The sequence below is a fragment of the Lipotes vexillifer genome, unplaced genomic scaffold (assembly GCF_000442215.2).
Source record: "Lipotes vexillifer unplaced genomic scaffold, Lipotes_vexillifer_v1.1 scaffold1180, whole genome shotgun sequence".
In the NCBI taxonomy this organism is placed as follows: domain Eukaryota; kingdom Metazoa; phylum Chordata; class Mammalia; order Artiodactyla; family Lipotidae; genus Lipotes; species Lipotes vexillifer.
This window is the reverse complement of record NW_006771828.1, coordinates 1,202,942-1,216,406: the sequence shown is the minus strand read 5'-3', so window position 1 is coordinate 1,216,406 and position 13,465 is coordinate 1,202,942. Positions and strand designations below refer to the sequence as shown.

At 41.9% G+C, this 13,465-nt stretch overlaps 1 protein-coding gene across 3 annotated transcripts in view; it reads right to left on the bottom strand.

Annotated features, from left to right (window-relative positions):
- Positions 1-13,465, bottom strand: part of SMAP1 (small ArfGAP 1) — a 136,858-nt gene that overhangs the window by 85,713 nt on the left and 37,680 nt on the right. For all 3 annotated transcript variants that reach the window (XM_007447206.1, XM_007447204.1, XM_007447205.1), the window contains exon 2: positions 4,942-5,075. In XM_007447206.1, coding sequence (XP_007447268.1) covers positions 4,942-5,075 — 134 coding nt within the window. The remainder of the gene's footprint in view (positions 1-4,941; positions 5,076-13,465) is intronic.

Below are 13,465 nucleotides of genomic sequence, written 5' to 3'. Positions count from 1 at the left end.
TGCAGTGGTTGAGAGTCCGCCTGCCGATGCAGGGGACACGGGTTCGAGCCCCGGTCCGGGAAGATCCCACATGCCGCGGAGCGGCTGGGCCCGTGAGCCATGGCCGCTGAGCCTGCGCGTCCAGAGCCTGTGCTCCGCAACGGGAGAGGCCACAACAGTGAGAGGCCCGCGTACTGCAAAAAAAAAAAGAAAAAAGATGTCTCCAAATGAACATCATTTTTTTTAATTAGGTGGAAAAGCAGGAAGGAAGGCTGAGAATGAAAATAAAGGCAGCGAAACCGGCACCCACCACCTTCCTCCACCCTGCCCCTAGAACAAGAGAACAAACAGCTGGAAGTCAGATCGGAAACATTCAGAGGATGAGTGGACAGAAAATGAGAGGAGAGCTTCTGTTCTTCTGTTGTAACAGTAAAGGATGATGTGAGGAGAGCTGGGTTCAAAAGACCCCTCCTTCTAGTCCAAAGTGTAGTCCAAAGCTAAAGCACAAATGGTAAAGCTATAAAGACATGGAAGGGAAAATGCCTACAAAATGTTGAAGGCAAGTCCACTATGCCTAGGGAGACTGGATATATTTTATACATGAATACATTTTAGTTATCTTCGTATTTCCAAACAAATCCCAAGTACCCTATCAATAAATGACACTAGTAAGTAGTAAAACAAAGAGCATGTGAGAGACAATTACTAAAAGATTTACAGATACATAAAATATTAAAAGTGGTCCAAAAGTTATCAATTTAAACACCAAATATACGTAGTATACTTTCCACTATGGACAAAACCTCACTAAGGTGTTTTATTGGACAACACAATTTACACGACTATCTACAAAGTGAGCTAAGAAACTTTACTCTTTTTTTTAATCCCCATTTCTTTTTTTTAATTTACCTTTTTTATTGAAGTACAGCTGATTTACAATGTTGTGTTACTCTCTGGTGCACAGCAAAGTGAATGACTCAGTTATACATATATATATGTGATTTTTTTCAGGTTCTTTTCCACTATGGTCTCTTGCAGGATATTGAATATAGTTCCCTGTGCTATGCAGTATGACCTTGTTGTTTACTGTATTCTTTATTTTAACTCCTTCAACACAGACACTGGAAAATGAATAATTAAGAATTTTTAAATAATGGGGAAAAATGGTAATCAAGACGTGTAGTTGATGAACCAGTACAAAATTTAAAGGAAAAGCTATAGTATTTATAAAAGTATTGAAACATTGATCCTTTCCAAAAATTTGAGAAGTACCCTACAATAAACCCAAGATCAAAGACATTTAATCTATGAACCACTATTAAAAAAAATTTTATTAAAATTTAAGGTGAATAACTCTATTTCCATTCTATCAAAATACAAATAAGTTTTGGTAGATAAATTATTTTCTTTTAAAAGTAAGCATACAGCAATACTTACACAGCTATAACATGACAGATGCCCTAAACACTGCCACACAAACATATAAATAACTGACATAAATATGATGTATATATAATATCAGTTGACAAGAAGTCCTGAGGCAAAACTTAGTATGTTAACAAAAACCACTTTTATTCAACAGGGTGGCGGGGCTCAGAGATTAGATGTTTCCACATTTACTTATAAAATATAGAAAATAAATAAATAAAACCAAAACAAAGTATCATCTTTGAAAATGAGAGACACGATCCCCATGACATGTCAGGTGGTGGTGGGGAAGACCCAGAGCAGAACTGACGACATGCAGTGAAAGCATTTCTCTTACTCTGTGAGCAAGTATCGCCCAAGCAGTTTCTATGCTAAATAAATTCTTACATCGTAAGGATATGGAACACTAAATCACACTGCAATCTTCACTTTCCCCAATCTGAACCTAGACTCAGAGTTAATAAGAACAGACTCCAAAAGACAAAAGTTCCAATGCACAGCAACCTAAGGGAACAGAAATCAGTGCAGCGGCTGCCCCTGGAGGGTCCTGACTAGAAGTGGACACAAGGAACCTCTCCCTAGTGATGGACGCGCTCAGAGTATCTGTACCAGGATTCTGCTGACGCACACAGTCAGCTCTGCCCATGCGCGGCCCCGTGTCCAGGAACTCCACCATTTCAGGTAAAGGACTTGAGTGTCCACGGATTTCGGTGTCCGTGGGGGTCCTAGCACCAACCTCCCGAGGATACGGGTGGACGACTATAAAGACATCTGCCAAGGTACGTAAAACTCACTTTTATCTGGATTCTCTCTGTAATTATACCTCTTTTTTTTTTCCTACGTAAATAAATAAATAATGCCAAGGTGGATAGAATTGGATTGTAAGGAACACACCTACCACCACAGGAAATAGGACCTGCTTAAAGCTGAATAAGGAGTGACCTCAATAGACAATGGATGCCACTACCTAACCACTCATCTCTGAATGCCTTACCATCCAATACCACTAAACGCGAATTACTTCTCACAAATATTCTCAAAAAGTAATTCTTCTATACTCAGTAATACCACACAATGGGTCCATTTGTTTGTTTACTCAGTAGTACATTTAGCAACCAATTCATCACAGCAGATTCACTAGGGAAGCTAATTGCTTAAGATCAGAAAGATACTCAGAGCAGCAACAGCAGAGGGTCTGCACAGTGAACAGATGGACTAATCCTACTGGTAACTGACAAGTCGGCGTTACTGAGTGTTCAAGACATGCCCGTCTAAAAAGAGCAGCACAACACTGTAAATCAACTATACCTCAATAAAAAGCATACCAGGCACCATTGTAACTGCTTTACCCACGCTAACTTAGCTGGTCCTCATGGCCCCTGCAGGGGGACAGTTGCCACCCCACCTCGCAGACAAGGGCGCTCAGGCACTTGAGCTCGGACACCGCCCAGGCCTACCTGGCCATCTGGCTCCAGAGACAACTTTCTCAATCACTTTGCTCTGCGGCCTCTCTGGAACCAGCGGCCTTAAAACAACCCCTGTGCTCCGCAGTGTGGAGCCTGGGGTCTTGGCCAACCGCTTCTTCCTCTTCACCGCACAGCAGTCCAGGGCCAGTTTCCGAAGAACAACTCTGGCTTTGCCTGCAAGTGCCGACAAGCCCCCCACAAGATCTGTCCGTGTGGTTAGGCTTCCCTGCTCTTCTTTAAAGTGAAATTTCATTGTCTCCTCAATTTGATTTTGCAGGAGTGCACCTACCTTTACCCTCCTCACCTGCAGGAGCAGCCCCACGGCTTACGGAGCCACACAGAGCATCCTCTGTGAGAAGTACCCATCAAAAATCTTGCATTCGAAAACAGTAATTCTTATCTGAAGAAGCTGACAGTTGGAACCATGCAAATGTGTTCAAATACCATTTCAAAGACTGTATGTTACTTAATAATTGCTTTCAAAATCCTTACACATTTAATAACATAGGATCTTGCTTTGTACCTATAACCAATCCCACAGAAAACCAGTGAACTACAGCCCTCTGTTTGGGAAGTTATGCTCTAAACTATTAAAAAAGAACAGCTGCCTACTTCAAATAACCTGCTACTCAACTCCTTTCAGCAGCTTAATTGAGAAAAATAATATTTCTGGAGAATTTAACTGTCCAGGGATTTCACGTTTTCTCCTTAGTCTGAAATGAACCATTAAAAAGGCAATACACTGGGTCTTGAATGTTTTGTACCTCCATAATCCATTACAAACACCAAGCTACATTTTCAAGCTACATGTTTTCTTAAAAACAACTTAAACAATGTCATGAAATCTGTCACCACAGTTACTACAGAGATGTTACTAAGAACACTGCCTCATATAAAATGTTCAAAAAGCTCTGCTTCCTTGATTAACAAGTAAAATTTATCCTCAAGGATCTCGAAAATACACAAAGTTTCATATTTCCTTTTATGCTCTAGCCAGCAAAATGTTCAAAAACTAGTCTAAGACTAAACTAAGTAAATTATGCTTGATTTTATGGCCTGAAAAATCTCTATTCTATTTTTTTTTCTTTGAGTATTTTTGAGGTTTAATTTTTTTTAATATTTAAATCTTTGCTACATCTGGAACTTACTTTGGCATAAATATGTCTTCAGTATAGAAATTTTACTTTCTTTAACCAAGTCTATGTATCATTTTTTAATCACCACACCCTCCCAGCATTCTATCCTATTCTTTCCACCCTCACCCCACCCCACCCCACCCAACCCATGCCAATTTTTGTGTTATTTTTGTTCCTTTACGATTGTGAGGTTTGTGTGTGTATCATGAAGTTCAACTACATATATCTGTATATTTAGGCTTCATGCTGACTAAAGTAATTTGAAAAGGTCGTAAGAAAAAGTTATGTAATTTCACTGTGAACTATAAAATAAAACCAGTAGAAATAATCATTTTTACATTAGCAATTAACCTTAAGAACTAGCAAGTATGATTTTGAGGATTTAATACTGTCACACTGGAAAAAGGGCAAGCCCTTAAAATTACAAATTTCTCTCTAAAAAGCTAAACTGCTCAAAACAAGCCCAAATCAGTCACGAGAACATTTGCTAACTGGGCTGTCTTCCGACCCCTCGGCCCTATCTGCCTATGGAAAACACCCACCCCTGCACAGAAGGGAAGGCCTTCCAGTTAGCGCTCAGGAAGAGGTGGTCTGTTCTTTGTCTTTACCCAGGCGCCCTCTACTGACAGCAAAGCAAAACAGACTATGGAATTATACCTGCAAATTTCATCAGCACAAGGAAAAGAAATTTTTTAAATACTTCAAAATCAACATTTTAGGTAAAAATAGATAAAAAACTGACTTTACTATAGAACCAAGAAAAAATACACATCTGTGAACTGACAATTCAGATAACACTCGAATTTTGTATGTGGCATATTCCATATTTCAATATACTACTTTTCAATGTTAATCCTTAGGTGCAAGAAGGATTAAAGATTATAAATCCATTTTAAATATTTTCAATAATTTCTCAGTAGGGAAATGTTTACCTGGATCTGTTCCGGTGTCCATTGGTCTAGGTTGACTGACTTGACCCTGGATATATGAACCCCAAGATTCCTATGGATGCCAGCACATCTGATGCAAATAAACACACCAATATTCCAGGAAGCCCATCGAGGACCTAATCACAGAGAAGAAACAGAGAAAAGCTAGTATTAAAAAATAAAATAGGGCTTCCCTGGTGGCGCAGTGGTTGGGAGTCCGCCTGCCTTTGCAGGGAACGTGGGTTCGTGCCCCAGTCCGGGAAGATCCCACATGCCACGGAGCGGCTGGGCCCGTGAGCCATGGCCTCTGAGCCTGCGCGTCCAGAGCCTGTGCTCCACAACGGGAGAGGCCACAACAGTGAGAGACCCGCGTACCGCAAAAAGTAAATAAATAAAATAAAATAAAATATAAGAAGCATTGTGGTTCTTTTTACAATCGTAATTAATGGAGGGTTACAGAATTCACACGTTCAAATTTTCAAATGGCACAGCAGCAGCTTGCTAAGAAGATGTGTGTCTTGGCTGTGCTGAAAGGTTATAAATCAACCTTCAAGAACCTTAATGAGTTTACTAATTTTCCTTTCCTAGCAGCTTCCCCCCAAATCTGTCTAAGAATTTAAAACTACTTTATGTGAACAGTTTACTCACTCACCATATTTGAACCAGGAGTAGAAATATCCCACAGTAAAAAGTAAGTCCTTTATTAAACGTGTAGGGTATTGCTTAAAAGATTACCAACAAGTAAAAATCAAAGAGGTTTTAAAAAATGAAACAGAAATTAGTAGGAAACAGACAACCAACCTAAACAGAAAAATGGACAAAAAGATACGAATGAGTAATTCAGAAGAAATGTATGGCCAATAAACACTTAAAAACCCTCACTGGTAATTAGGAGGAAATGCCCTTGAAAACTACAACTTCCATTTTGCAATCAACACACTGGGGGGGGGGGGAATTTTTTAATCCATTAATACTAATTGTAGGATGAGAAACAACAAGGACTGCCTCAAGAAGCCTTGTATCAACATGAATAAATCTCAGATAGAACCCTGAGATTAAGAAAAGTTATAGATGAACTAAGGTGTGTTATAAAATGTTAGCTCTTTGGGTCATGGTCAAAAAACTCTGAAAAACACTGTAGGGAAACTCACCTAAGTATACAAGAATACAAGCCTCAGCTGTACTATTCTTCATATCTTTGAATGTATTATTTCCTGATAATTTTAAATGCTCTTATGATTATCTTCACATATTGCTTGTACAATGAAAGTAAAATGGAAGATAAAAGTACTATCCGGAAATTATATCAAATGTTCAGAAGCTTATATATAACAGATTTCTATAAATCACTTGATAATGAAAAAAAATACAGTAAGAGGTTATCAATAAAAACCAAGCTTTTTTTGGGCTTCCCTGGTGGCGCAGTGGTTCAGAATCTGCCTGCCAATGCAGGGGACACAGGTTCAAGCCCTGGTCTGGGAAGATCCCACATGCCACAGAGCAACTGGGCCTGTGAGCCACAATTACTGAGCCTGCGCGTCTGAAGCCTGTGCTCCGCAACAAGAGAGGCCGCCATAGTGACAGAGGTCTGCGCACCGCGATGAAGAGTGGCCCCCGCTTGCCACAACTAGAGAAAGCCCACGCACAGAAACAAAGACCCAACACAGTCATAAATAAATAAATACATTTAAAAAAAAAAAAAGCTTTTTTAAAAATTTAGGTTTCTGTTTAAGTACATACTTTTTACCTAAAGGTGAGAGTGAATCTACAAAACACCACTGAGGCCAATAATTTCAACCCAGTAAAACTAAACACATTCCCCCAAAATTCCTGAGGAGGGAGGTCACGCATATACAATTTATGCCACAATATCCTGCTTTTAAATTTGAGAAGTGACACCTATAAGCTGACAAACATCTGGGACACGCTCTATTTAAATATGTTTGACCGTCGAGAGTGTCAAAATGAGTTAGCGGGTCAACAGACCAGCACTGCCCGTGTACTCGGCCACCTCTGAGCTGCATAAATTACCCTGGACTAGAAACAAACTGAGCTACCAGGTTCCCATCTGTTAGATGGAGTTAGAATGGCTGCCCTCAGTACTTAGGTGAGACACGTATGGAAAACATTTTTAAAGTTTTAAAGTACTACTTAAGTGCAAGTTACTGTCATGTTAAGAAATTTTTGATAATCAAAATACAATACCTTTCTTTCTCTAGAGAAGTTCCTACATTGGTCTGTAAAACAACTGTATCTTAACTTTCCCTCTCAGGCAGTGGGTCCAGAGCATGAGGAGAAAACAAAGATTTTCAACACACTCCAAGTGGGGCTTGTTATTAAAACAGAATGATTCCCCTCAGAATAATCTGCTACAACCTCAGCCAAATACAAATGGAGACTTTTCTATACAGCACGATTTTCCTGATGTGAACGCTATGGCTGAATGAACTTGCATAATGGGATATGACTGTCCATGCAGGTAAAAAGCTGTAGCACCCAATACAGTGGTGCATTTTTATAACAACAAAAGAAAGGGACTTTAATGTAAAAAAACCTTGCACAAGAATAATGCTAGCAAAAATTTTTAAATGGCTATATTACTATTGAGCAAAAGCTAGATATAATTAAATGTTAGATAATGATTAGGTCTTACGAATTTAAGGCTATGAAAACCATTTTATTGATTCCTGCAAGGGGAAAAAAAAAACTTGTTATCACTTATGGGAAACTTTAGCCCCAATCACTTTTTACCAATTGAAATAATAATGTAATTTTGTCAATGTATCTTTCTTTGGAACATAACTATCATAACTGAACAATATAGTCAAGAACCCCTAAAAATAGACTTTTAAAAGCCTAACCGAAATTACAAATGGGTTATCCACTCTATAAAATTAGCCTTGTGAGCTTAAGTAAAAAGCTGGCTTGATAAAACAGTACTTGCTTAACATGGTAGTCATGCAGTTACAGGTATGAAATCCTCATCTTCTTTCACCAAACTACCCAATGAGTACTTACCAATTCTGTGCTAAGTAAATGCTTTAAAAGACCATAGACATATGATAAAAAGTTAAGCTCCCAGACTCGGGAGGCCACACCAATATAAACAGGTATAACCATTTAAAAAACAATTTGGTGAAATGTAATCAAGTTCTAAATGAATAAACCCTTCCACCAGACAATCTGCTCTCTCTCTCTCTCTCTCTCTCTCTCTCTCTCTCTCTCTCTCACACACACACACACACATGCTGACACACATACATATATGTTTATCAATTTATAGTCATGATATGACACATCTTTGTACACATATACATTCACACATACACAACATACCCTACAGCAATATTTTAAACAGCAGGGCATAATTCATTAATTTAATCTCAGCAAGTATTCACTTTTAGAAGAAAAAAAGATATGAGTGCATCACACAAAGGGTAAGTATAACTTTGTTAAACTTTTTTAAAAAATCAGCTGACATACATATATATATATATACAGAAATCAGGTCACATTATAAAGTGTTGTTTCTCTGGATCACAGTCAAATAAAACTGAAAACACTACAAACAAACTCAAACATATATTCGGGACCTCCCTGGTAGCACAGCAGTTAAGAATCTGCCTGCCAATGCAGGGAACACAGGTTTCAGCCCTGGTCCGGGAAGATCCCACATGCCACAGAGCAACAAAGCCCGTGCACCACAACTCTAGAGCCCGCGAGCCACACTACTGAGCCTGCGAGCCACAACTACTGATTCTGTGCACCACAACTACTGAGCCCACGTGCCGCAACTATTGAAACTCACGCACCTAGAGCCTGTGCTCCGCAACAAGGGAAGCCACCGCAATGAGAAGCCCGCGCACTGCATTGAAGAGTAGCCCCCGCTCACCACAACTACAGAAAGCCTGTGCGCAGCAACAAAGACCCAACACAGCCAAAAATAAATCAAGTTATTTAAAAAAACCTCATATATATATATATATATATATATATATACTCAAGAAGCCATGTAACCAGAATATTTATAGCAGCATGATTTCTAAAAAGATTGACAATACCTTAAAAACATTCAACAGTACGATTATCTCCATACATGGAATATTACACAACAGTGAAAATGAATAGGCTGCACACATCAACATGGTAGAACGTTACGTTTGTAATCAATTTTAGCACAATGTAAGATATACGTAAGGGGCAAGGAGGACCCCAGCTATGGAGACAAGTCTGCTGGAAGGCGTGCAGGTCTCACAGAGAGCTTGAAATGAAGTTTAAAGGCTGTCTAGGAGGCCCCCGGCACAGAATATACCAAAACACATCTTGGCAAAGGCTAAACAAGGTGAGGATGGTAGGGGAGTCTGGGAGAGCTGAAGGGAAGGGCATTAGAGTAATGGGAAACTTTCAGGAGCTGACAGCAGAGGCAGCACAGCGGAACACCTCACACAGCAGCAAAGGGACAGGCCCAGACCCTGTGGCAAGGCCCAATGTCCTCTTGCAAGTTCACCACAGCACTCCCACTCACACATGCCCTTTCCTGCCTTCCTGCCTCTGCACGTGTTGCCCCTCCGCTCCAAATGTTCTCTCCAGGCCGCAGCAGGCCGGGCTCACTCGGCCACACGCTGCCTCCTCCAGGTGACTTCGGTGACCCTGCAGCTCCAGCTGCCTCCCCCAGCTACTCTCCATCGTTCACAAGACTTACAACAGTCTCCTCTGAAGTTCACCTAAAAATCTAAGGTGAACAAAAAGACAAATACAGGAAAACACAAATAGATAAACAGCTGGAGGGTTTAACTATTTTAGCAGCTAAGTCTCCCACTAAGAAAAAGAAAAGAACTGCACGGTCAGTTCTAGATCGGTGTCTCCCAGCGCATGCACATCCCTGGGGATGTGATGAAAATGCAGATTCTAATCTGGTAGCCCTGGACGGTGCCTGAGACTCTGCAATCCTGACAAGCAACCCAAGATGCCCATGCTGCCACCACAGACCACATTTAGAATAGCAAGATTCCAGATCACTTTTTGTATAAAATGTCTCATAGATAAAATAGTCCGTTTTCTGCTGACAGCATCTATCTTCATTTGCCTGTATGGTTTCTGTCCTTTTCCTCTTCCCATTTTATGTTGTTTGTTACCTCAAATGATCCCTTTTTGTGTTATGATTTTGTTACCAAATTGAAGTAGCTATATTTTCACTGCTTTCTTTTCCTTTAGCCTTTATGCTGTAATTAAATGTTTAACAACCTATTCTGATACAGAGTCACAATTTTCTGATTCTATTTACCACCTTACTCAAAGTTTGTGTACTTCTGCCTTTTTGTTTCAGGTAGAAGAGCTCCTTCCAGCATCTCTTGTAAGGCAGGTCTGGCGGCGTTGAACCCCCTCAGCTCCTGTTTGCCTGGGAGAGCCTTTATCCCCCCTTCATACCTGAAGGGGAACTTTCCTTGGCAGAGTATTCTTGGCTGACAGTTCCCTTTCAGTGTTCTCAAAATATCACTCCCCTCTCTTGGCCTGTAGAGTTTCTGCTGAGAAATCTGCTGGTAGCCTAATGGGGGTTGCTTTGCAGGTGACCATCCTTTTTCCCTGGCTGCTTTAAAATTCTTTCTCTGTCATTGACTTTTGATAGTTTTAATATAATGTGTCTTGGAAAAGGTCTTTTTGCATTGAGACAATTAGGGTTCTGTTAGCTTTCTGGGCTTGTATATCCAGTTCCCTCCCCAGGTTTGGGACGTTCTCGGCTATTATTTCTTTAAAAAAAAATTTTTTTATTTATTTATTTGGCTGCGCCAGTTGCAGCACATGGGATCTTCGTTGCAGCATGCAGGATCTTTTAGTTGCGGCATGGGAACTCTTAGTTGCAGCACATGGGCTCTTAGCTGTGGCCTGTGGGATCTAGTTCCCTGACCAGGGATCAAACCTGGGTCCCCTGCACTGGGAGCGTGGAGTCTTAGCCACCAGACCACCAGGGAAGCCCCACAGCTATTATTTCTTTAAATAAGCTCTCTGCTCCCCTCCCCCACTCTGCTCCCTCTGGGACATCCATCACCCTAACATTGCCCTTCCTGAACGACTCGGACAGTACTCTCAGAATTTCTTCACTTTGTTTAGATCTTATTTCTCTGTCCTCTTCCACCTGTATCATTTCTATCTCTCTGTCTTCGAGTTTGCTAATTCTCTCTTGCATCTGCTCTGCTCTGTTTCCAGTGCCTTCTAATGTGTTCTTCATCTCCTTTACTGAGCTCTTCAGCTCCAGAATTTCTGCTTGGTTCTTTTTTTAGCGTTTCACTCTCTGTGGTAAAGTAATCCTTCTGTTCATTAATTTTATTCCTGAGCTCACTGAACTGCCTTTCTGACTTTTCTTATAGCTTGTTGAGTTTCTTCATGACAGCTATTCTGAATTCTCTATCAGTCAGACTGCAATATTCCACGACTTTAAGTTTGGTTTCTGGAGATCAGTCGTTTTCTTTTTGTGATGCCATGTTACCATGGTTTTTCATGGCACCTGATGAGGTGTTCCTCTGCCAGTGCATCTGAAGTAGTGAACACCTCTCTTCTTTAAGTAAAGCTTTTTTCCAACTTGATTCTAATGATTCAACTGGTTGGTAATTAGAGGCCTTTCTTTTGTTTTCCAGAAGGTGGCGCTAGGGCCCCAGTGTTTGGTTTCTCTTACCTACGCTGCCTCTGATCACATAGGAAGGAGGCTCTGCACTTTCCACCCTCCACCACGCCCGTCAGAGGTGTCCCTGGTGCCCTCCGTGATGCTGCTCATGACTCCAGGGTCGCTGGTGCCCTGATGCTCCCGGTGCTGCTGTACTGGGCTGCCACCTACGGCACTGGGATGGCGGCATCCCCACCTCGTCCAGGGTCTCCTGGCTTGCAAGCTCTGCTGCCACAGGGGAGGGTTTAGGGGGCAGCCAGGGCCATGGGGTTGTCAGGTATGCACAGGCCGCCGAGTTAGGGGCGCCACCATGACTGGAGGACCAGGGCTGCAATCCCCCTCCACTGCTGCCCGGCTCCCCGTGACCATGGGCGCTGCTGCAGCCAAGTGGCCAGGCGTGTGCACGGCCTTCTCTGCTTCTACTGGGTTCTCTGGGGCTGCAGGCCCCTCAGCTGCCACGGCTATGGGTCCGGGCTCGCAAGCACTGCCTCAGCTGTTCCCCGGTTCAGCCTCCTCTGTGTGTTCCAGTCCACTCGCCTTTACATGGACAGATGTGTGGAACCCCCCGCATCTGGGGTGCTAGGCGGTGGACCTATGTTGAGTTATAGGCGTTTTACTGGTTGTAGACGGAGCAGGGAAGACAAAGGGGGTGTCTCATGCTGCCACGATGCTGACCTCACCCTCCGACTCTAGATTATGCTCGACAAAGTCTTCATCGCAAGCACTCTGCATACTTCCTGATCTGCTTTCATTATTCTTATTGAATGTGTGACTTAAGCTGTGAAAATTTATTTTAACAAACTAAGAATCAAATCTGCTGCGGAAAAGAAGTCAAAAGTTTATTGAGAATTCAAATATTGGGTAATATTAAATTATCCATATCACCATCTCACTAAACACAACACAAATAAGCTAGCACCAACTCAACTAATATGAGTCAGCTGATAATCTCAACCACACGAAAGCAAAGCTCCAGTAACAGAACAGAAGGTACTATCTGGCCTCACTGATGTTATGGCACCTTGATTCATATTCATCATCAGTGAATCCTCAAGGACCACTCACAATCCAAACACACCCTGTTCAAAGTCTGATAAATGTGGCAACAGTTAAGAATGGAAATGAACGAACGTGAGAATCACCAGGAAGAACTGACAAGACTTAGTGACACAGTGATAGGCAGAAGGCACAGACCCAGATGCCTGCAAGTTCTGCTTTAAAGCATAAAGGGATCTAAAGCATAGAGGTCCTTGCAGAGTCACAAAGCTTTGCAGGAAATCTGCTGAGTGCTTTAAATAACAGTGACACATCGAGATGAAAATGTCCAGCAAGCAATCAGGAATAGAAGACTAAAGCTCAAACTGGAGGTATAAAGCACTGCCTTCAAGAGGACACCTGCAGTCCCAAGTACAAAAAGAGCAAAAGAAGAACGCTAAGTCTTATGGAGAAAATGAAGAGCAGTGCAAAACCAAAGAATGCCCGAGTTAAAATTTTAAAAAAAAGATGGTCAACGTGTCAAAAATTTCAGAGAAGTCCAGAAGAATGGGGCTAGGACAGAACGTGTGGGTCTTCGTTTCTGTGCGAGGGCTTTCTCTAGTTGTGGCAAGCGGGGGCCACTCTTCATCGCGGTGTGTGGGCCTCTCACTACGGGGTCCTCTCTTGTTGCGGAGCACAGGCTCCAGACGCGCAGGCTCAGTAGTTGTGGCTCACGGGCCTAGTTGCTCCACGGCATGTGGGATCCTCCCAGACCAGGGCTCGAACCTGTGTCCTCTGCATTAGCAGGCAGATTCTCAACCACTGCGCCACCAGGGAAGCCCGGACAGAACGTGTGGATGTGTTAACTGAGAAGGCATACGTGACCTCATGGAG